The sequence below is a fragment of the Callithrix jacchus genome, chromosome 1 (genome assembly GCF_049354715.1).
Source record: "Callithrix jacchus isolate 240 chromosome 1, calJac240_pri, whole genome shotgun sequence".
In the NCBI taxonomy this organism is placed as follows: Eukaryota; Metazoa; Chordata; class Mammalia; order Primates; family Cebidae; genus Callithrix; species Callithrix jacchus.
The window spans coordinates 123,986,096-124,011,540 of NC_133502.1; the positions used below are offsets into that span (position 1 = coordinate 123,986,096).

The 25,445-nt window shown below is 35.2% G+C and overlaps 1 protein-coding gene across 12 annotated transcripts in view; it reads left to right on the plus strand.

Annotated features, from left to right (window-relative positions):
- Positions 1–25,445, plus strand: part of CNTLN (centlein) — a 329,556-nt gene that overhangs the window by 199,891 nt on the left and 104,220 nt on the right. For 10 of the 12 annotated variants that reach the window (XM_054256412.2, XM_054256395.2, XM_054256414.2 and 7 more), the window contains 2 exons: positions 15,467–15,558; positions 22,338–22,873. In XM_054256412.2, coding sequence (XP_054112387.2) covers positions 15,467–15,558; positions 22,338–22,873 — 628 coding nt within the window. Of the gene's footprint in view, positions 1–15,466; positions 15,559–17,550; positions 17,693–22,337; positions 22,874–25,445 lie in introns of those variants that run through there. The other 2 variants (XR_008481669.2, XR_013534372.1) reach the window with 2 other exon arrangements.

The following is a 25,445-nucleotide window of genomic DNA, read 5'->3' on the forward strand; positions in this document are numbered from 1 at the left end:
ATACTTCAATCAGAAAAAAGGATATTAATGAGTAATAAATAATCTGAAAGTACAAAACTCACTGGCAATAGTAAGTACACAGAATGACATACAATATTATAGCACTGTAAGAGTGGTATAGAAACTACTTGTATCTAAAGTAGAAAGACTTAAAGATGAGCCAAGAAAAAAATAACTAAAAAGTTTTCAAGACATAGAACAATAAGATATATACAACAAAAAGTTAAAAAGAGGCTGGACAAAGTTATATAATTTTTATCAGCTTTTCTTTTGCTTGTCTATGCAAACAGCATTAAGTTATCAATCTGGTTAAAATAATGGGTTATAAGATAGTATTTGCAACACTTAATTGTAACCTCAAATGAAAAACCATACAATGGCCACACAAAAAATAAAAAGGAAGAAATAAAATCTTCTTTCTATTTTAGGAGAAGAAGGTAAGAGAAAATTACATTCACTGCAAGGAAAACAAGAAAGAATTAATGAAGGAAAAGAAGACTACAAAATAACTAGGAAACCAATACCAAAATGGCAGGAGTAAGTCCTTACTTATGAGTAATAATATTGAATGTAAGTGGACTAAACTCCTTAATTGAAATACATAGAGCATCTGAAAGGATGTAAAAATCAGAGCCACTCTTTGTTGTGTCCAAGAAACACTTCATATATAAAGGGACATATAGGCTGAAAATAAGCAAATGGAAAAAATATTCCATGCCAGTGCAAGCCAAAGAAGAGCAGGAGTAGCTATGCTAATGTCAGACGAAATAGATTTCAAGCAAAAAGTGTAAGAAGAGACAAAGGTCATTATATAATGATAAAGGTGTCAATTTAGTAAAAGGCTATCATAGTTGTAATTATATATTCACCCAACACTGGAGTGCCCAGATATATAAAGCAAATATTATTAGAGCTAAAGAGAAATATAGACCCTAATTCAAAAATAGCTGAAAGCTTTAGTATCCCAGTTTCAGCATTGGACAGGCTTCTAGACAGAAAATCAACAAAGAAACATTGGAATTAATTTGTACTGTAGACCAAATAGAGCCAGTAGATATTTACAGTACATTTCATCCAATGTCTGCAGAATACACATTCTTCCCCCCCAGCACATGGATTATTCCCAAGAATAGACTATGTGTTAGGCCACAAAACAAGTTTGAAAACATTCAAAAAAATTTGAAATAATATCAGGCATCTTCCCTGACAAAAATGGAATAGCACTAGTAATCAATAACATGAAAAATTTTGGAAGTTCTACAGACATATGGAAATTAAACAATGTGCTCCTGAATGACCAGAGGGTCAATGAAGAAATTAAGGGGGAAATTCAATCATTTCTCGAAACAAATGATAATGGAAGCCCAACATACTGAAACCTATAGGATACAGCAAAAGCTAATACTAAGAGAAAAACTTATAGCTATAAATGTCTACATCAAAGAAGAAGAAAAATTTCTAATAACTTGATGCATCGTGAAGAACTAGAAAAGCTAGAGCAAACCAAACACAAAACTAGTAGAAGAAAAGAAATAATAAAGATCAGAGCAAAAACAAATTAAAATGAATGAAACAATATGAAAAAAATCATTAAAACAAAAAGTTGGTTTTTCAAAAAGCTAAACAAAATTTACAAACCTCTAACCATATGAAGAAAAAGAGAAAATAAATAATATCAGGGGTGGAAAAAGTAGACATTGTAACAGATACAGCAGAAATTTAAAGCATTGTTGGTTGTTACCATCACCAACTATTTGCCAACTACATATCAGCTATATACCAAGAAACTGGAAAATCTAGAAGAAATAGATAAATCCTTATACAGCCTACCAAGATTATTGAACCATGAAGAAATCCAAAACCTGAACAGAACAATAATAAGTAATGAGATTGATGCCATAATACTTAGCCTCACAGCTAAAAAAAAACTGGGACCCAGTGACTTCACTGCTGAGTTCTACCAAACATTTAAAGAAGAACTAATTCCAGTCTTACTCAAACTATTCCAAAAGGTAGAAGAGGAGGGAATACTTTCAAACTCATTCTACATGGCCAATATTACCTTGATACCAAAACTAGGCAAAGACACATAAAAAAAAAGGAAACTACAGTTCAGTATTCCTGATGAACATTCATGCAAAAAACCTCTGCAAAATACTAGCAAACTGAATTCAGCAACACATTAAAAAATCATTATGACCAAGTGGGATTTATCCACAGGTTTCAAGGATGGTTCACCATTTGCACATAAATTAGTGTAATACATCATATCAACAGAATGAGGGACAAAAACCATATGATCATTTCAACTGATTCTGAAAAAGCATTTGGTAAAATTCAACATTCTTTCATGACAGAATCTTTTAAAAAACTGGTTTTATTGGAACAAACATACATCATCATAGTAAAAAGCATATACAACACAGCTATAGCTGGTATTATACTGAATCAGGAAAAACTGAAAGCTTTTTCTTTAAGATTTGGAACATGACCACAATGTCTCCTTTTGCCTCTGTGATTCAACATGGTACTGGGTGTCCTAGTTAAAGTAGTTACAAAATGAATGAATGAATGAATGGATGAATGAATGAAAGGAAGGAAAGGGAAGGGGAGAGAGAGAGAAAAGAAAAGAAAGGGCATTCAAATTAGAAAGGAAGAAGTCAAATTATCTTTATTTGCTGATGATATGATCTTATATTAAAAAAACTTAATTTTCCATCAAAAAACTATTAGAAAGGATTAACAAATTCAGTAAGGTTGGAGGATACAAAATCAGCATACACAAATCAGTATCATTTCTATATGCCATTAGGAAACAATCTGAAAAAGAAATCAAGAAAGATAATTCTATGTACAGTAGCTACACATAAAATTCAGTACCTAAGATTTAACCAGAGAAGTGGTGTTAGGTCTTAGGTTTAAATCTTTAATCTATCTGCAGTTAATTTTTGTATAAGGAATAAGGAAGGTGTCCAGTTTAAGCTTTCTGCATATGGCTAGCCAGTTTTCCCAATATAATTTATTAAATAGAGAATCATTTCCCCATTGCTTGTTTTTGTAAGGTTTGCCAAAGATCAGATGGTTGTAGATGTGTGACATTACTTCCGAGGCCTCTGTTCTGTTTGGTTGGTCTTCATCTCTGTTTTGGTACCAGTATTATGCTGTTTTAATTAATGTAGCCTTGAAGCATAGTTTGAAGTCAGGTAGCATGATGCCTCCAACTTTGTTCTTTTTGCTTAGGATCATTTTGACTATGTGGACTCTCTTTTGGTGATATGAAGTTTAAGGTGGGTTTTTCCAGTTCTGTGAAGAAGGTCAATGCTAGCTTGATGAGGATAGCATTGAATCTATAAATTACTTTGGGCAGTATGGCCATTTTTATGATATTGATACTTCCTAACCATGAGCATGGAATGTTTCTCCATCTGTTTGTGTCCTCTTTTATTTTCTTGAACAGAGGTTTGTAGTTGTCCTTGAAGAGGTCCTTCACATCCCTTGTTACTTTTATTCCCAGATACTTTATTCCCTTTGTAGCAATTGTGGATGAGAGTTTGCTCATGATTTGGCTCTCTGTGTGTTATTGGTTTATAGGAATGATTATGATTTTTGCACATTGATTCTGCATACTGAGACTTTGCTGAAGTTGCTTATCAGCTTGAGATTTTGGGCTGAGATGATGGAGTCTTCTAAATATACAGTCTTGTTGTTTGCAAATATATAAAATTTAATTTCCTCTTTTCCTAATTGAATATGCTTTATTTATTTTTCTTGCCTGATTGCTGTGGCCAGAACTTCTAATACTATGTTGAATAGGAGTGGTAAGAGAGGCCACCCTTATCTTGTGCCAGTTGTCAAAGGGAATGCTTCCAGTTTTTGCCTGTTCAGTACGATATTGGCTGTGGGTTTATGATAAGTAGATTTTATTATTTTGAGATACATTCCATCGATACCTAGTTCATTGAGAGTTTTTAGCATAAAGGGCTTTTGAATTTTGTCCAGGGCCTTCTCTGCATCCATTGAGATAACCATGTGGTTTTTGTCTTTGCTTCTTTTTACCTGATGGATCATATTTTTAGATTTGCATATATTAAACTGGATGAAGCTCACTTGATCATCATGGATAAGCTTTTTGATGTGCTGTTGGATTTGGTTTGCCAGTATTTTATTAAGGATTTTCGCATCAATGTTCATCATGGATATTAGCCTGAAATTTTCTTTTTTAGTTGTGTCTCTGCCATGCTTTGGTATCAGGATGATATTGGTCTCATAAAATGATTTAGGGAGTATTCCCTCTTTTTGTATTGTTTGAGGTAGTTTCAGAAGGAATGATACCAGCTCCTGTTTGTACCTCTGGTGGAATTCAGCTATGAACTCTGTACTTTTTTTGGTTGGTAGGCTATTAATTGCTGCCTAAATTTTAGAACTTCAGATCTTGTTATTGGTCTATTCAGGGATTCAGCTTGTTCCTCGTTTATTCTTGGGAGGGTATAAGTGTCCAGGAATTTATCCATTTCTTCTAGATTTACTAGTTTATGGGCATAGAGGTGTTTGTAGTAATCTCTGATGGTAGTTTGTATTTCTGTGAAATTGGTGGTGATACTCCCTTTATCATTTTTTATTATACCTATTCAATTCTTCTCTATTTTCTTTTTTATTAGTCTGACTAGTGGTCTATTTTGTTGATGTTTTCAAAAAACCAGCTCCCAGATTTATTAATTTTTTGAAGGATTTTTTGTGTCTCTATCTCCTTCAGTTCTGGGCTGATCTTAGTTATTTCTTGTCTGCTAGCTTTTGAATTTGTTTGATCTTGCTCCTCTAGTTCTTTTAATTGCCACATTAGGTTGTCGATTTTAGTTCTTTCCTCACTTCTCATGTGGGCATTTAGTGCTATAAATTTTCCTCTAGACACTGCTTCAAATATGTCCCAGAGATTCTTGTACTTTGTGTCTTTGTTCTCATTTGTTTTGAAGAACATCTTTATTTCGTCCTTCATTTCATTATTTATCCAGTAGTCATTTAGGAGCAGGTTGTTCAGTTTCCATGTAATTGTGCAGTTTTGAGTGAGTTTCTTAATCCTGAGATCTAATTTGATTGCACTGTGGTCTGAGAGACTGTTTGTTATGATTTCCATTCTTTTGCATTTGCCTAGGAGTGATTTACTTCCAATTTTAGAGTAAGTGTGATGTGGTGCTGAGAAGAATGTATATTCTGTTGATTTGGGGTGGAGAGTTCTGTAGATGTCTGTTAGGTCCACTTAAGGTCTCAGATCTGAGTTGAAGTCCTGGATATCCATTTTAATTTTCTGTCTCGTTGATTATCACAGGATTTTTTGTTGTTTAACCTGCTACATTCTAACCACTGTACTTTTAGATTTTGACAATTTATACTTAATAATTAGTTTTCATCTGTCCCTCACTTGGCCTTATGTCCCACTTACTCTTATTGCTTCAGTTGCTCACACTCAGGTTACTGTTGACTTGTTAAGGCCAATATTTCAACCTCTTTACACTTTAATTTTCATTGTATTTCCATTCTTTTGCATTTGCCTAGGAGTGATTTACTTCCAATTCAATTTACTTTAATATTTCTCTGTATTCCTAATACTATTCCTTTGGCTTGTTTTAAAAATAATTTTTAACCTTAAAATATCTATTTTTGCTTCATTTTTGAAAGGTATTTTGAATAAGTATAGAATGCTACCTTGACAGATTTTTTTTCCTTAGTAGTTAATTACCCACTGTCTTCTAGTGTGGAATGTTTCTGATAGGAATTCTGCTCTCATTCTTACTTTGTTCATCATTATATAATATGCCCCCCTTTTTTCCCTCAGCTAGTCAGAGCAATGAACTACTATTGCACTTGTATGATCTTTGCAGATTGTTTCCTTTAAGTTTTCTCCAGTCCTTTTGGATGGGTTTTTTTTTTTCTCTTAAACCTGGGTAGTTTCCTTATATGCATGCACTGACTAGTACTTAGCTGAAGACTTGAGGTCTTCAGCTCTGTAGATCTTCAGAGCTCCCCCTATATCTGGGTAGATCTCTCCTCTATGAAACTTTGCCCTGCAAACTCTAGCTCCATTGGTCTCCCTGTAATCCAGGGTATGTCTCCTTAATTTTGGAAGATTACTGGACTCCATTTAGGTTTCCTGTTTCTGTGCTGTAGCTTGGAAGCTCTCTGTAAGCAGTAAGCTAGGGTAATCATAGAACTCATTTTATTTGTTGCCCTCTCTTAGGGATGACATTTTCTGGTGCCCAGTATCTAAAAACAATTTTTGATACATTTTGTCTATTTTTTAGTTGCTCCATATAGAAGGGAAAATCTGGTCTCTCTGACTTACTTTTTTTTTAATGGAACATGTTTTCCCAGGATTAAATCTCAAATCTGTAGGAATAGTAACCTCTTTCCATATTCCAAATGTATATTTCCTATTTTCTGATACCTGTTTCCTTCTCCTGTTTTTACAAGTATCTTAAAAGTTAAGCATGTCATCAAAAAAAAACTCATTGCCTTTTTTCTCAAATGAGTTCAGTATCCCCTAGGCTTCCCAAATGAATACCTTAAGTCCCTACCATGCTAAATTTCTTTTTACTGAAAATTGCAATTCATAGTGTAATGAGTCTTGAATATAGTCCCACAATACCTTTGTTAAGAGCTTAGCTCAACCAAAGAGAGTTGAAATGCCAGGTGTAGGAATAGCTGCTCTAAGACAACAAACCAAAATGAAAGTTACAGCCACCTTTGATTAATTACTGAGATAGTGTAAGCAAGAGGCTAAAGTGGAGAAAGTGCCAGCTCCCCATATTTTATTTTCCCCCATTCGTCCAGTGATCAACATAGAAATGAGGGTTGTCTCATGGCTAGTGGATCCTCAGACAAAAGATTCTTGCCATTTGATAGACTTGAGGCATGGGGGAAGGTTGTGGGAGGATGGTTGGGAGAGGAAAAGTATAAAGTCAGAATGAGTCAGAATGAGGACAGATATCTTCAAGTTTACTATTTCCTCCCAGTCTCCTAAGGAGGTTTCTGCAGACACCTAAGCAAGCCTCAGCCAAAGGTACCCAAGAAAAAGGCCTCCATATTGAGACATCTATGGTAGAGATACAGATGTTTAAGAGTGATTGGCCAGGGAAACTAGTGTCCTTTACTAGGAGAACCTGAGTCCTTGAATGTAACTCCCTTCAGAGACTGTAGTCCATTGACTGTACAACAAGTCTGGTTAGGGAGGGCAGTGTTCCCCCGTGAAGAGTGCCAGGTAGAACCTTGGAATTCCCTATGGTCAAGCCTGAAAAATCACATGTAAGGTTTGGTCGGGAGCTACGTTCTTCAGTCTTTACTGAGTTACAAGTACATGAGTATGTTCACAAAACCATTTCTTATCGTGTTTGTCATTGAAAGTTGAGGGCTTTGTATATTAGACAATGCAAGAAACAAGCAAATGGGAAAACTAATTCATAAACAAAAGCAAGCATTTATTCATTGCATATGGGTCTGAAGGAGCTCTTACTACTGCAGGTTTTCTGGTCCAGCTCCATTTTAGGCTGCAAGTCAAGTACACTTCTGCTCTATGTGTCTGATTCTTGAACACTGCAGAAACAAATGTAAACATGGAGAGTTTCTTTTGATTATGTTTGGAACTGGCACACTGTAACTTCCACCTGAGATTTCTTTGGCTAAAGCAAGTCTCCTTATTAAATAAAACAAACAAGAATTCATTGTCAGTATTAGTTTCTATGGAGGATTGGGGGAATATTTTTAGGCCTTTACCCAGAATCTACTAAGCCTTGCATTATTCCTTTCAGAAATTATTAGCAACAGACATGACAGCCAAATCCTGAGCCATGTTTTAATGTCAGCATCTGAGATTTGGCCTTTATGTTGCCAGAGATTCAGTGTCTACTCCTTTGATATGGTGACAATTTCGTTTTCCAACTCTAAAACTACTGGAACTTACACAGTCCCATGTATCAATGGTCTGTGTCTTTCTGAGCTTGGATCTTTCTTAGAGTAGCTAGTCAAATGCAGCCAGCAATAACCAAACTCATACTATCAGCATTCTGCACCAAACCAAACTCAGCATTATATGCTTCCTCACTCAGTGTAAAATTTATCAGGCACATTTTTTGCCTTCCAGGTTATGCCATGTGGTAGTTGTCCAAATGTTCTGTAACTACATAACATGGGTCACTATTTTCTCAGCATCCTGTAACATATTTTGCTATCTGCCGCCCAATCCCCAAATCAATGCCACATAATTTAGTTTTTTATCATAGCAGTACCCCACTTATAATTACCAATTTCTGTATCCCATCAGTTTTTCCTACAGAATAAACAACTACAAAATCACAAAATCTCAATAGCATACAGTAATGAACATTTATTTCTTGCTCATTAGTCTATCAGCTGTGATAACTGTGCTGCAGTCTGCAGGTCTGTTGGTTGGCTGGAGTGCTTCACCTTGAGGCAATATTGGATTTAGGTCTGCTCCATATTTCTTAATCCCAGGCCAGGCTGAAGGGGCAGTGACTACCTGAACATGTTCTTTTTGAGGCAGATGTTGGAATTTCCAAGGGGTGATCATAAGCATACCATTTTAAGTTCTAGGCTCATAACAAGTATTCTGTCATTTGTATCCACGTTTCCCTAATCCAAGCAAATCACATGGCTAAACTCAATATTAGTGGAGTAGGGATCTGTATTCTATCTATGAAGGTATCCATGAGAGGAGTAAGCATTTGCTGAATAATAGTCTACCGCAGTATAATATAAAAGCATAAGCCAGTGAGCAAAAGTATGCTGGTGCTGTTAGCATATGTTATGATTATATGGCTTTCTAGATAGTCTGACCCAATCCAGAAATAAAGCATCTAGAATGGAGTAAATGGATTGCAGATTGTCCTTATTAAATGTTTTTTTAAAAATATCACAGGCTTTTATAATAGTTGGGCAACATACAATTTAAGTTCAAGATTTCTGGCAAGTGTCTCAAATTTACTTACTATTAAGAATAGATTGTGTTGGATACATACCAAGAAGAACATAACCAAAAAATCAAGCGTTTGGAAATGGTCATCCTACTTTAACTTAGAGGCAAATAAAGGGAACATATTGGGAACCAAAGGGCAATCCTTTGAGGCATATTCAGGTTTTCTCCAATAAAGCCAAAACCTTTTCAACAACAATAAAAATGTTAAAATAGTTACTTCTTGGAATGATTAATATTAACTAATTCTTTGTTGCCGTAATTTAATGCAAAGTCATTAATCTATTGAGCATATACCTAGTACCTAAACGTTTAAGGAGAATAAACAAAAATTATTCTAAACCCATGCAATATGTTTTATAAAGAAAGGAAGGTCAGACTGCAGTTTTGTTTTATACTAATTATAATTGCTATCCAATCTAGCATAAGGATATTCCTTCTAGCCCTACTCTTGGTATGTTAATATTTCTGATCTTATATTACCCAATTATTTAGTGACTTCCTGCTAATAACAGAATAAAGCCCAAATTTCTTTATCCCACTGAAAAATAGCCCTTGCCTACCTCATTAGCCTTATTTTTTCATACGTTTAGCATTATTTTTTTCTCTCTGAAACTGAAAATCAGCAAAATAAAACCCCAAATGTGCTTTAGCATTTAATACCTCTGGACCAGTGTACACAGTACTGTATTCCTTTCTTTTCTTGTCAGTTTCATGTAGAAAAGACCTACTGATCTATGTGACCTCCTAAAGCCATTTTCTGTTCTTTTTTTGTACCCTCACATGTATGTTAGTGTGTGTGTGTATGTATACACACATATATAATGCATATTTTACATATAATGTATATTGTGTAATGTATATATGTGTATATATACATATAATGTATACTCATTACTCAGTAATTATATACTCATATAATGTATGTAATATATATATACACACGTATACATTATATATAAAACATGCAGGCAAATCATTTGAATACAGGAATTTGAGACCAGCCTGGGCAACTCTGTCTCTACCAAAAAAACACAAACAAACAAACAAGAAACTTGGATATGGCAGCATGCAGCTGCAGTCCCAGCTACTTGGGGCACTTAGGCTGGAGGATTACTTGAGCCCTGGAGGCAGAGGTTACGGTGAGCTGAGATCGTGCCACTGCACTCCAGCCTAGGTGATAGAGCAGGCTGTCTAAAAAAATAAATAGAAATTTTAAGGTTAAAAATTATTTTTAAAACAAGCCAAAGGAATAGTATTAGGAATACAGAGAAATATTAAAGTAAATTGAAGTGAAATTTAATCGTAAAAACTAATGTGTAACATGAAATTTATATGAAATCGGAAGCACAATTCCAGTCTTAAGCTTAATAAAGTTAATTTATTTAATATAAAAACAAATTAAAATATAATAAAGCACTTGAAAGTAGAAAAAAATAGTCTAAAATATTTAAAAAGTATGTCCTTACGGAATAGCTTAAAATCATAGGAGGTTGTTACACATGGCTTCCAAGCTAGCTAGAAGAATTAAAGATACCATGTTCAAATCCCCATAATTCATCCATGTGAGCTAATGGAAATAAGTCCATCAGGTCCCCGGCTTAAAGACATTTTATTTTTAAGGCAAGGAAGCCTGTTTATTGGGCATAGTTTACAATGAATAAAATAAAACAAACAAACCCTACTTATCCTTCTGTTTATCTACCTCTCTTCCTAGAAAAAGGTACTTATATTGTTCTGGCAACTTCCTTTTTAGAATATCTGTGGCTGGTAACAAAAATGGGCTACTTGTCTTTCAACTTTTACTGATTGAATAGATTTTTCCCAAGCCTCCTACCCAGGTAAAGTCAAAGGGGATGGTCTAGGTCTCCAGAAAGAGTTGCCAAGCCTAACAGTCATGTCAAATGATTGAAATTCTCTCTTACTCATCAGAAACAAGATTTATTTCTTGCCATTTCATTCATCAGAAATGCGACTTCAGTTTTCATTGGCCTATGGTTACTTCTCAGAGGAGATGAGTTTTAATTATAGTTGGCTGATCTGACTTTATGTTGCCTAAGGCAACAATGTTTAATTAACACAATAACGAAAAACTTTTTAATGGCAGGTCTTGCTGATTGTTACCTATTCATCTGCAATTCACTTGTCTGAAACAGCATTCAGTTATTTTTACTCACAGTACTTCTGAAACCAATTGTATACATTTTTTCTTCCACCCAACAACCAACTCTTTGCTTCTCCAAACTCCAGTTGGGCAATTCAGTTCAATTCTAACTACTTAGAATTAGTGCAGACCCTACAGATTAAGGACTCAGTTCCACAAGCCTGCCCCATTTTAGATGCCAGAATGGAGTAAATGGATTGCAAATGTCAGATTGTCCTTATTAAATGTTACTTAAAAAATAACACAGACTTTCATAATAGTTGGGCAGCCTACAATTTAAGTTCAAGATTTCTGGCAAGTGTCTCAGGTTTACTTACTATTAAGAATAGATTGTGTTGGATGCATACCAAGAAGAACATGACCAAAAAATCAAGCATTTGGAAATGGTCATCCTACTCTAACTTAGAGGCAATTCAAGGGAACATATTGGGAACCAAAGGGCAATCATTTGAGGCATATTCAGGTTTTCTCCAATAAAGCCAAAAGCTTTTCAGCAACAAGAGATGCCAGTCACAAGTCCCAGGTTTCCACCTGTATTTCTGACCAACTGACTATGAATTGGGGATTCCCAGGAGGCCTTCCTCAGATTTGGTAATTTGCTACAATGGCTTAGAAAAGTTTTCTATTTGCCATTACTGGTTTGTTTTAAAGGATACAACTCAGAAACAGCCAAATAGAAGAGTTGCATAGTTCATGGTATGGAGGAAGGAACAGGAAGCTTTCTTGTCCTTTTTGAGTGTGCCACCTTCAGCATCTCAAAGTCTTTACCAACTTGGAATGTCTCCAAACTCCAAAATTTTTATGGCGCTTCCATTAAGTAGGCATCATTGATTCAATCATTGGCCATTGGTGATTGAATTCAATCTCCATTTCCTTTTCCTTCTGCAGAGGCCTGGTGGTGGGGCTGGATGTTAAAAATCATCTTATCACATGGTTACCTCCTCTTGCAGCCAGTCCTTATCTTGAACCTATCTAGAGACTCACCAGGAATCATCTTATTAAGCATAAACACTGGTATGGTTGAAAGGGGCTTGTTATGCTTTGCTTGTAATAACAAAGGATGCTCTTATTACTCGAGAAATTCCAAGGGTTTTAGAAACTATGTGTCAGGAATTGGGGACAAAAATTAAATATAGTGGGCCCTCTGTATCCATGTGTTCCACATCCCTTATTTAACCATTTGCAGATCAAAAATATTTGAAAAAAAAAATTGCATCTGTACTGAACATGTACAGCCCTTTTATATTGTTATTATTCCTTAAACAATATAGTATAACAACTATTTACATCAAATTTACATGGTATTAGTTATTATAAGTAATACAGAGATTATATGGGAGGATGTGCATAGGTTATATGCAAATACTACACTGTGCTACATCAGGGACTTGAGCATGGTTGGATTTTGGTATCCCAGGAAGGTGCCTGGAACAGGAATGACTGTATATATTTCTTATTGTATCATAAGTACCTTCTGAAGTAAAACGTACCCACTATGATTCTCATTTTCTTTCCCTAAAAGTGAAATAAAAATAGCAATATTCTTTAGGAAATTGCTTATACAATAAGTTGATAACTATTCTTAATCTCTTAAATTGATAGAATCACAAACAGACTTTTAGGAAAGTTTGTATACAAAGCTTCATATTAAGATCAGGGAAAAAATACTCATAACAGATTTTTAAAATAATTTGTTAAAATAATTAACATAAAAAATCTAAAAGGAGAATACCAAGTAAAAGATTGCAGAAAAATCTATATTATTTAAGAGGATTAAAAGAAAAAATATAGAATATAGAATATACTGGGTGCGGTGGCTCACGCCTGTAATCCCAGCACTATGGGAGGCCAAGGCTGGTGGATCATAGGTCAGGAGTTTGAGACCAGCCTGACCAACATGGAGAAACCCCGTCTCTACTAAAAATAAAAAAAATTAGCTGGGCATGGTGGCACATGCCTGTAATCCCCGCTACTTGGGAGGCTAAGGCAGGAGAATCGCCTGAATCCAGGAGGCTGAGCTTGTGGTGAGCTGAGGTCGTGCCATTGCACTCCAGCCTGGGCAATAAGAGCAAAACTCCATCTCAAAAAGAAAGAAAATAGAATATAATAAGCTTAAGTACTATGAATAAGCAAAATGAAAAGTTAATAAGAAAAAGAAATAATGGGGAGAAGAAACTCCTGAGAAAGAATATAAATTAGGCCGGGCGCGGTGGCTCAAGCCTGTAATCCCAGCACTTTGGGAGGCCGAGGCGGGTGGATAACAAGGTCAAGAGATCGAGACCATCCTGGTCAACATGGTGAAACCCCGTCCCTACTAAAGATACAAAAAATTTAGCTGGGCATGGTGGCGTGTGCCTGTAATCCCAGCTACTCAGGAGGCTGAGGCAGGAGAATTGGCTGAACCCAGGAGGCGGAGATTGCGGTGAGCCGAGATTGCACCATTGCACCCCAGCCTGGGTAACAAGAGCGAAACTCCGTCTCAAAAAAAAAAAAAAAGAAAGAAAAAGAAAAAGAAAGAATAGAAATTAGAATGAATGTTTATACTAGTAAAAGAAAAGCATGTAAAACTAAAATATTAAAAATAAATCTCCAGTGAAGTGAAGCATATGCTCACACATCTACTATAGGAAAGAAATAGAAATGTGTATTCTAACTAGGGCTTGGTTTATTTCACAAATTCTGAGATCCTTGAAGAGAAAGAGAGTCAAGGGCAGAGAATTGAGTCCTTCTTTCTTTCCATGGCATGGGCTTAGCTTCTTGAGCGTTTTTTATAAACCTGTGAAAGGGAGAAACAAACTTGAGCAGATAAGCACAGCTGAACATGGTTTGCCATTCCACCAGTGGACCTTGCACACATCCAGGAGAACACAAGCAGCAGACAAATTCATTTTTAAATCAGTCTTCACCATTTACTTTATTGGAATTGTTTAGCTATTGTTGGCATCCCATACTCTTTGAACATAGAACTTTTATCTTATTTTTAAGATTAAATATTTCACTCAGAAGTATAGCAGATATTTAAATGATGAGAAAAGATGAATTGTATTTGCATATTATTTCTATATTGCTGAAAGATTGTTGTAAATGAATTCAACACCATGGTGTTAGGGGACTAGAAGAAGAAACTTGGGGAACTGATAGATTATTATCAAGGTAAAGGTACTTATTCCCCAGGTGGCAAATTCTACCTATCCTAGCTTTTATTATCCTTAGGATAGTGTTCTATTTATCTCATAAGTACAGAAGTTTTAATTGGGTATGTCATTTTTCAAAGACAAAAGAAATGCCTAATTCACTCTAACAAACTTGTTAGTCACTGTTTATACCAGGAGGATTTCTACTCTACAGAGAATAATATTGTTTTCTTTTTCCTTTGTTGAGAAATCAAAGTTTTACATTGACCTACAGCAGCCAAGCATATTTTAAAGCAAAATCATCTCAGGCTAACACAGATATGTATCCTTTTAGCTTTATGTATTCTTTTTTGTCCCTTTTTATTCCTTAAGAAAAGTTATATTCCAAAAGTAATTCAATGAGAAAATGTTAGTAAAATTTGTCATAATAATTTATCTGATAAGAAAAAAGTTATGTATAGGATTTGATATATTTTGTTTTTAATATTAACTGAAGTTTTATGATTTTGTTTTTTCTTTAGGGTTGTTAAGTTACTTGTATGTTTTTGGCTTGGTTGGAAAGGTTTTGGTAGTCAAATGTATAGCTAGTGTAGGAATGATTTGTAGATATAACCTCACCCATATACCTAGCTTTCTATTTGTTACGGAGTCACAGTATTTCTAGAAGAGTGATTTTTATGGTTTACCTTGCCCAGTGCATGATCTTTCACTTGAAAAAAAGATTGTGTAAGGGGGTGTTACGATTTCAATCCACCCTAATTCTGTTACTGTTTGCTTTGTTCAGCCATCTCTGTGATCCTCCTGGCAGGGAACAAGATCCAGAGAACAAAACTAGTAGTGACTGTATAGATAAAAAGCAATGAATTCTGCTTTTAAGGTAAAGGGGGAATAGTCTACAAAAGAATGAAAATAGGAATAAAAGTGTAGCATTGTTAACCTGCAGATCTATTGTACTTTTGAAAAATCTTACACTGTGGAAAAAAAAAAGGTGACACTACAAAGATACATAATTATGTGGCTAAAAATCTTGAAAAGGGTCATTGTTTAGTTACTGACCAAATACTTGACAAGAAAATAGCCTAGATTACTCATAATTGAAAAACCATAGAACTCTTTTTTTTTTTAAATGACAAGACAGTATTTCAGCAGTACACATGGTACCATAATATATTATTTATTCTCTACCAGAACAACTCTTTAGATCTGGTGAAGATGATGAGGTCAAGAAAAGTACTCCAGAGAAGAATGGAAAAGAAATGTTGGAGCAGACATTACAGAAGGTAGTCTAATCTTTAAGATATCGAACTGAGCAAGTTAAATCTGAATTTTAACATAAAGGATTATATTTTAAAGCAAGGGCTTATGAATGTAAACCTTGTGTGAATCCTTAATTCAGATCCATAATTCAAAATCATTGGCTTGCCAAAATGGGGTTAAAAAAATCAATGTTAGTGAAATAAATGTGTAAACACTTGTGCTTCCATTGACATAGATTAAAATTATTTTCAAAAGGTGAAATGGAGAGAATGAAAAAAATAGAAACTACAGGAATGTTGACTATATGTGCTTGTTAGTTATAACTTAGCAGTTTAAATTTAAAATATATTTTAATAAGACTGTGCTATACTTCCACAAATACAGAGATTTATCATATTTGAACTAAAACACTGAGCATAGTTACAACTTTATCACAGTAAAATGGTAATATATTTATAGTTTTAATGTTAAATTTGAGAAAATACATGACTCGTCTAATTTTAGATAAAAACTTATACCAATATGATTTAGTACAGCATTTTATGTTTCAATAAGGCCATCCATGTAAACTCTATGTCATGTTATACCATGTCTATCATTAATAGTAAAATGCTATTTTAAAATATTAACATTTATCTTTATAATTTTATATTTAATTCATATTTTTACAAATACATTGTTATCAAGTTCAATTAAGTAGATCTAATTATTAATACTTCTACAGAAAATAATCTTTGAATAGCTTGTTCTTTTTTTTTTTGTTTTAAGACGGAGTTTCGCTCTTGTTACCCAGGCTGGAGTGCAATGGCATGATCTCGGCTCACCGCAACCTCCGCCTTCTGGGTTCAGGCAGTTCTCCTCAGCCTCCTGAGTAGCTGGGTTTACAGGCACGCACCACCATGCCCAGCTAATTTTTTGTATTTTTAGTAGAGACAGGGTTTCACCATGTTGACCAGGATGATCTTGATCTCTTGACCTCGTTATCCACCGGCCTCGGCCTCCCAAAGTGCTGGGATTACAGGCGTGAGCCGCCCCGCCCGGCCATAGCTTGTTGTTATAAGTGATTCTCAGTTGGCTACATTAGATTACTTTTATAATTAGCTAAAGCTGAAAATGTACAAATATATAAACAAAAATATTAACATAGTTACTTATATTTTGTTGCATCTCTGAATTGACTTGTAGGAAATCTAGTGATTTATAGCAGATGATGTGATTCTTCATACTTATAACACTTGCCATATGGTCAGGTAACAAAGGCTGTCATCTCATTATTACTGAATGACACATATAAAGTTAATGTAATAATACATAACTAGAAATGCTTACATTTGTATGTCTTTAGGTAAAATAACTAATTGAATTAATCTATTCACTACCAGCTAGGATGTCATACAGTTCACACTAACCTAGCATCTTTTTTTTCAGAACAATATTTTTATTTGCCAGGTTTTGTATAATTTTTGTATCTATGGATAAGTAACTACTATTTCTTGCCTTAGGATAGAAACTCAAAAGTAACCCATTATTTCATTCCATCTGCCATAAATGAGTACTACAATAGTAGATCCGGACCTCTGTTTTAAGACCTGACAACCAATATATTTTCATTGGATGTATGTCAAATTAGTATACTATTTTTTATATTTACCTAATGCAAGTTTATCAATCACAAGTTAATTCCTCGTGGTTTTAATGATTTCCTTATTTTAAAACATATATGAAACTCACTCAAAATTAATTTTAAAAATAGTAATATGATGAAAACAGTGTTTGTATATAGTAGAAATGAAACATATGAACAGATTATTTTAAAAATAATAACATTTCACATTGTTATTGGCAGAATTGTGTTCTAGCCTCCAAATTTATATTTATATTAAGAGTCCTAATCTGTATTATCTCAGAATGTGAGTATATTTGAAGACAGGGTCCTTAAAGAGGTAATTAAGTTAAAATAAGGCTATTAGGGTGAGCTATAATACAACATGACCAGTGTCTTTATTTAAAAAAAGGAAATTAGAATACAGACAAATACAGAGGGAAGTCCATGTGAAGACACAGGGAAAAGATAGCCATTTACAAGCCAAAGAGAGAGGCTTCAGAAGAAACCAACCCTGCTGACACCTTGATCTTGGACTTCTAGACTTCAGGAATGTGAGAAAATAAATTTCTGTTGTTTAAGTCACCTACTCTGTTATACTTTGTTATGGCAACCCTAGCAAGCTAATGTAAGTGCTTCAGAGCTTCATAATGCCAGGGGTTTTATTTCTGTTTTGAAAAGAGCCTCCTTTTTTTTTTTCCCAGATGGAATCTTGCTCTGTCATCCAGACTGGAGTGCAGTGGGTGATGTTGGCTTACTGCAACTTCTGCCTGCTGGGTTTAAGCTATTCTCTTACCTCAGCCTCCTGAGTAACTGGGACTACAGGGGTGCACCACCATGCCTGGCTAATTTTTGAGTTTTTTGTAGAGGTGGGGCTTCATCATATTGGCCAGGCTGGTCTCTAACTCCTGGGTACAAGTGATCCACCCACCTCAGCCTTCCAAAGTGCTGGGATTACAGATGTGAGCCACTGCCCCTGGCCTAAAAAGAGCCATCTATTTGGTATAGTATTTAAAATGTTCAGTACTGTAAGAAAATATGGGCCTGAGCTGAATTATAACCCATAAATCAAACACCTTTATCAGTTCCCCAGACTTTCATTCTCAAATATGTATTAAAATTTACTTTTCTATTTTTGAAGGATTAAAATCAGTTTAACAGTTTTTGAGAGTATACTTTGAATAACACTTTAATAAGTGCTATGGATTTTCCCTTTCAAAATATTTAGAAGTAGTGTCTCTGTTTTGTTATTTGTCCTCCAATTTAAACTTAAATAGTTTTGACCACTTCTCATAATTAAACATAGATTCACATTAGGCAGTTAACAGACCTTAAAACCACAGACATCTTCAATTGGTGTGTAAAGGGGTGGAAAGGTGTGGTGTCTTTCCTCGCCCATCTTAAGGGCCACAGTTGACACTCCTATAATAAAAGGCAGGTTAACATGAGAAAAATGTAACATTTATTTAATCAAAGTTTTATGTGCCACAGGAGGCTTCAAACACAAAGACCCAGAGAAAACTGTTTATAAGCTGAGGTTCCATAAATAAAGGATAGCCATGTAGAAATGTGTTTGCACAAATGGGTATGATCTATGGTAATAGACTGAGGAGAGGTGAGCCCAGCAAGGCCTGTCTGCTCAGATTCTTCTTGCCCTCTGTGTTGACTTACTTCCTTTCCAGGTATGGGACCAGGCCCCTCTAGAATGAAAGTCTTCAAGGGAGAACCAAGAAGAGAGAAAGTGACTTTTCTTGGTTTTAAGCCTTGCTTTTGGGGAGAGGAGTTCTAGTTTATATGACCTGCTTTAGGGAAGAGGAATTATGTTGATTTGACTGACTTGAGGGGAGAAAAAGGGGTGGGTGACAGTAGGGCAGGAGTGCCATACTTTGGTGCGTTGTGTTCTGAGCACCAACCTAGTAAAATTTTAATAAGTTTTCCCCAAACTTAATTGGATTTTAGTAAAAAAATTTATAATGCTAATTTCTAGAATCGGAATCTCAAATTTAAGATGTTTATTTGTTGTATTTGTTTATAACATATTTTAGTTTAATTGAGATATAAAGTTGATTTAATGTCTACTTTGGAATATTTAGCACAAGTAATTATATTTTAGTTACAGCAATTTTATTTGGTAGGTGTTAAGATTAATAATAGAAACAGTAATAATGATAATGATAATAAATTGTTTTCTTCAGGAATTATGGTTTATGATCACATTTAATACTCCCAACAAAACTGCAAGGTGTAGGTTTTACTATCCTCATTTCACAGATGAGGAAAGTAAAGGTAAAATACCTTAAATATTTTACCAGCTAAAGCGAGTAGAGTTGGAAGTGAGATATAGACCTAATTCAAAATTCTATTTCCCCTAAAACACACTGCTTCTTATTAGTATTTTTGTATCACCAAAGTCATTTTAAAAAAAAAAAATGTGTGGACCAATCAAGGCAACACAGTGAGAGTCCATCTCCACAAAAAATAAAAAATTAGCCAAGTGTGTTGGTGCATGACTCTGGTCCCAGCTCCTTGGGAGGCTGAGGTGAGAGGATCACTTGAGCCCAGGAGATCAAGGCTGAAGTGAACCATGATCGGGCTCCTGCACTCCAACCTTGGCAATAAAGTGAGACCCTGACTTAAAGAAAGTGTAATTGCTTACTTGCACCAAATATGTATTTTAAAAATAGAGTATATTTTTACTTTTCTTTGGAATATAACATGCAAAAGTATTTTTAAATATATTTATGAAAGGTATACTGATTTCAGTGGTGATTAAAAATTCTTCAATAAAATTTAGAGGTAGAGTGATTTGGAAAAAATAAAAAATACTCTGCCATAGATTTTTTTTCTTGAACACTGTATTTTTTGTCACATTAATCAGCTCCCCAGTAAAGTGCTTACATTGAGAAGGAACAATACATACAATCTCTTTCACAGAAATATGCAGAAGTCTACAATAGTCTGGTACAAAATTTTTCAGATACCTTTATTCTAGGTCATGAGTAGGTCCTATAAGGACATAAGTCCAATAGTAGGTTAATATATCATACCATGGAATAGAAGTAATTAAAATTAGGTGATATTCCTCATACCATACTGAGAAATTCCCAAGCCCTAGGATAGCCTAGTCACTTAATAAATGAATGTTGATTTAAATGAAAGAGGCTGAACGTGTAAAACAAAAAGGTAATACAGAAGGATGTGTAAATCAGACATGACTGAAACTCATGTTTAGAAAACAACTTCTTCACCATTGTAAGTAAAGTTTAGTAAACTGGAAAGTGTTAAGAATATGTTTTGGCAGGGCAAGGTGGCTCACGCCTGTAATCCCAGCACTTTGGGAGGTCGAGGCAGGCAGATCACAAGGTCAGGAGTTTGAGACCTGCCTGGCTAATATGGTGAAAGCCTGTCTCTACTAAAAATACAAAAATTAGCCAGATGGCACGTGCCTGTAGTCCCAGCTACTTGGGAGGCTGAGGCAGAAGAATCACTTGAACCCAGGAGGTGGAGATTGCAGTGAGCCAAGATTGCGCCACTGCACTTTAACCTGGGCCACAGAGCAAGACTCCATCCCCCGCTGCTGCCAAAAAGAATATGTGTGTTTTATCTTGTATATTTCTGGAATATTATTATTTTGAATCAGAGGTTGTTGTCTTCATATCTTCAGTCATCTATAAAAAATACTAAAACTGAGGGGATGATAAATAATAGAAATTCGTTGTCCAAGATCCAAGTGCCTAAGATTCAGTGTCTTAGGAGGACTCTCTTTCTGGTTTATAGATGGCACCTTCTTGCTGTGCCCTCACATGGTCTAAGGAACTAACTAGCTTTCTGGGGATTTTTATAACAGCACTAATCCCATTCATGAGGCCCCCACCCTCATGATCCAGTCACCTTCCAAAGGCCCACCCCCTGGTAACATCACACTGTGATCATGTTTCAACATATGAATTTTATGAGGGACACAAGTATTCAGACCATTGGAGTTGTCAGTATATCAAACATGTTTCTCTATGAAGAATTTTGTTTTAAAAGTAAAAATGAGTTCATATACTTCTCCAGTCATTTAGATTTTTTGTCTCCATTTTGCTTGTCTCCAGTTTTTTCTTGATTCCAAATCTTTGTTCATTTTTCATACATGTCTGAGTAATTTCTTTCTCCTATGGCTTGTTGCATAGTGGGAGGGGCACAAAATCCTGAATTTGGATCCCAGTTCAATCCAGGAAAGGTTTACCTCTGTGAAATTTAAGTTTTCAGAACCTCTCTTTCCTATTTTGGAAAGATAAACTGTTGGTTCTATCTACATATCTCATGTTTTTGAGATGGCCAGAAGAAATCATGTTTATGAAACTATTTTGTAAATAGTAAAATGTACTTTACAAACAATAGTGCTCATTATTAATTAGACCTAATCTAAGTCAACTCCTCCATGAAATATTTGAACTCATGAATTAGAATTAATTGCCCAGACTTATGGAACTTGGATTATATCCTTTATTAGGCTTATGTATGCAAATGTCTGTCTTTCCAAATAATTTGGAAATTCCTTAAGATTAGGAAGTGTGTGTTACCTTTGCTATGTCCTATAACATGAGCATTGTTTATTGAAATAAAAGGGAAAATTTTAATTTATATGCAATCTTGAAATCATTGTAATTTAAAATCGTTAGTCTTTATTATTTGGTAACTGTTCTTTATCGCATAAACTGAGGACCGTATGACTACTAAAATTACATTTTTCTAATTTAGAAAAAAAGCAACCTCAGTAGATTACTTGGTATTGTCCTTCCTTTTTCATGATTATTGAATATTGAATGAAAATGTTATTAATACAATTTATGTATCTACTTTTAGACTTTTTGTATAAATTATTTTTCTCTGAATTTTTTTTCCACAATGAATAGAATGTATAGCCAAGGCACTTATAATCTCAGAAGACACTGCAGTTTATTAGCATACTTAGTTCTGTTACTTTGTATAGAATTTTGCCTTCTTTTACCATCTGTTCTTTATTCAACAGATGTATTATTGCATTTTTGAATGTATTCATCTACACCACTTTAGAATTATCTAGAAATTAAGTACTTTAGATTTATATTGTCCTTGTGCTAAATGTAATTTTTATAAGTTAGAAATGATAATAAAATATAGTAGATTATGGTTTTAGATTCTTAAAAGAATAAATTAAACTCTTCTGTTTAGGTCATTGAGTTGGAAAATCGGCTAAAATCTTTTGAGAAAAGGTCAAGGAAATTAAAAGAAGGGAATAAAAAATTAATGAAAGAAAATGATTTTCTGAAATCCCGCTTAAAGCAGCAACAAGAAGATACAGAGGCCAGAGAAAAAGAGCTAGAACAGATAATAAAGGGGAGTAAAGATGTAGAAAAAGTAAATACTGAACTTCAAGTAAAAATCAGTGAGCTGGAGAGAGAAGTCACTTCCCTGAGGAGACAAGTGACAGAAGCTAATGCATTGAGAAATGAAAATGAAGAGCTGATGAGCCCAATGGAGAAATCAAAACAGTCAGCAGACAAAGCTAAATCTGAGATGGCCACAACGGAAGTGAGATCTGGGCGATATGATTGTAAGACAACTACAACCAAGGTTAAATTTAAAGCTGCCAAGAAAAATTGCTCTGTGGGTCGTCACCACACTGTTCTCAATCACTCCATCAAGGTTGTGAGCAATGTGTTTGAGAACCTCAGCAAGGACGGCTGGGAGGATGTGAGTGAAAACAGGTAAGGCTCTCATTAGCTTAGCTCTGTGGTGGGGACACTGTGCATATGTAAAACACTAGCAAATGGAGATTGAATTTCAACTACTGTCGATTTGGTATTCAGAAAAATACTGTCAGATCCTTTGAAATATCTTGGGAGGTCTTGTTCTGAGCTTATTGACTGAAATTTGCATGCAAAATTAGCCACAACTGCATGAGTATTTGAATAGGTGCCAGGAAATCCAAAAGAAGGCAATGCTTGATTTCTTCCAGTGATGCTATTTTCATGCAGTCATGAGGCTTGAAATTGACAGTTTGGCAGGTTGATTTAATTTGCTGGCCCTTTGCATATTCACCACTGACAGCTAAGGATTCCCAGGCAAGCCTGCTAAGTCGGTTTAGTTATCTTGTGACATGCCAACCTGGGAGGAGAAACAATTTTCCCCCTTAATTTAGTTAGATAAATTTTGAATGACCCATTTCAGCTTGTTACCAGATGTCTACAAGCTGTTTAACATCCTTTAAATTAAGAACCATCTTCACTAATTATTTCATGTATGTATTATGCAAAGTCATTGTACTAACTTTAATTGAATGGTGGTTAAAATTAGTTCTTTAAAGTTATGGCTCTACAGATTCCTAGTCTTAAGATACATAACCCTAGTGAACAACAACAGGAGGATACTAAAAGTCTGTAATACTTCTTTCTCTTACCCCTGGCTATACATTCGTATATGCACTTGAAACATATCAGTAAAACTGTCAGAGACATGTGAACCAAAGCAACTCTGTCTTAAATAGGAGCTGGGTAAAATGAGGCTGAAACCTACTGGGCTGCATTCCCAGACGGTAAGGCATTCTAACTCACAGGATGATATAGGAGGTTAGTACAAAACACAGGTCATAAAGACCTTGCTGATAAAACAGGTTGTAGTAAAGGAGCTGGCTAAAACCCACCAAAACCGAGATGGCCACAAGAGAGACCTCTGGTTTCCTTGCTACTATACTCGCACCAGCACCATGACAGTTTATAAATGCCATGGCAACATCATGAAGTTACCCTATGTGGTCTGAAAAGGGGAGGCATGAATTATCTACCTCTAGTTTAGCATATCATCAAGAAATAACCATAAAAATGGGCATCAGCAGCCCTTGGAGCTACTCTGTTTATAGAGTAGCCATTCTTTTATTCCTTTACTTTTTTTAAAAAAAACTCGCTTTCACTTTGCACTGCTGACTTGCCCTGAATTCTTTTCTTGTGCGTGATCCAGGAACCCTCTCTTGGGGTCTGGATAAGGACTCCTTTCCTGTAACAAGACCACCAAGACAAATGAATGATTGAACCCCTCTTTTTTACATCTAGACAGTAGGGAAGTTCAGTGTTGCCGTAACTGCTAACAAATTGCCCAATTTGCCATAATTTTAACAATTCTGCCTTGTTTTATAATGACATATGTCCTTTGATTTTCCCTAGTTTTTTATTTTGTTTTGTTTTTAAATTCCTAACGGTGATTCTCTTTTAGATTTGGGATCCCTCTGGGTAGTTTTCCTAATCACAGACGTAGAACTGAAAATTATCTTAAAATGTGGTTCCCAAACTTGTTTGCATATTAGAGCACCTGGAGGTCTTATAAAAATTCCAAAGGTTAGGTCACACCCCAGACCAATTAAATTATAACCCTTGGAATAGGATACAGGCCTAAGCAATTTTTGAAGTTTCCCTCTTGAATCCAGTGTGTAGACAAGTTTGAAAAACACTGTTTTTAAACATCATCTACTCAAGCCCCTTGTCCTCAGGCAGTTAAAGAAACTCAAAAACATAATGAAGGAAAGGCCAAAGGACCAAATCTGCATTTTTATTTTCATGTTACCCAGGTTCTTCTTTCTTCTCTCATAGCAATTAGAGATAAAAACTTATTTCACACCCACTAAGCACTTGTCTGTATCTTCAAGAAAATTCTAGTGGCTAGTTACTAATTTTATCTTAACCACTTGGTACTACCACACTATTCATAATAAAGTGGTTCCATTCACTTATGTGCAAATATGTATGTATGAATAAATAACCAACAGGGAATACATTAATATACTTTTAATTTTATTATATTACTGTTACCAGAAAGGAGTCCCAATTCAGACCCCAAGAAAGGGTTCTTGATCTCTCACAAGAAAGAATTTGAGGCAAGCCCATAGAATAAAATGAAAGCAAATTTATTAAGAAAGTAAAGGAATAAAAGAATGGCTAGCTCCATAGGCAGAGCAGCCCCTGAGGGCTGCTGGGTGCCCATCGTTATGGTTATTTCTTGACTATATGCTAAAGAAGGGGTGGATTATTCATGCCTCCTCTTTTTGGACCACATAGGTTAACTTCCTGACGTTGCCATGGCATTTGTAAACTGTCATGGCACTGTTGGGAGCTTAGCAGTGAGAACGACCAGAGGTCACTCTGATCACTGTCTTGGTTTTGGTGGGTTTAATCTGGCTTCTTTACTGCAGGCTGTTTCATCAGCAAGGTCTTTATGACCTATATCGTGTGCTGACCTCCTATCTTATCCTGTGACTTAGATTGCCTAACTTACTGGGAATGCCTCCTG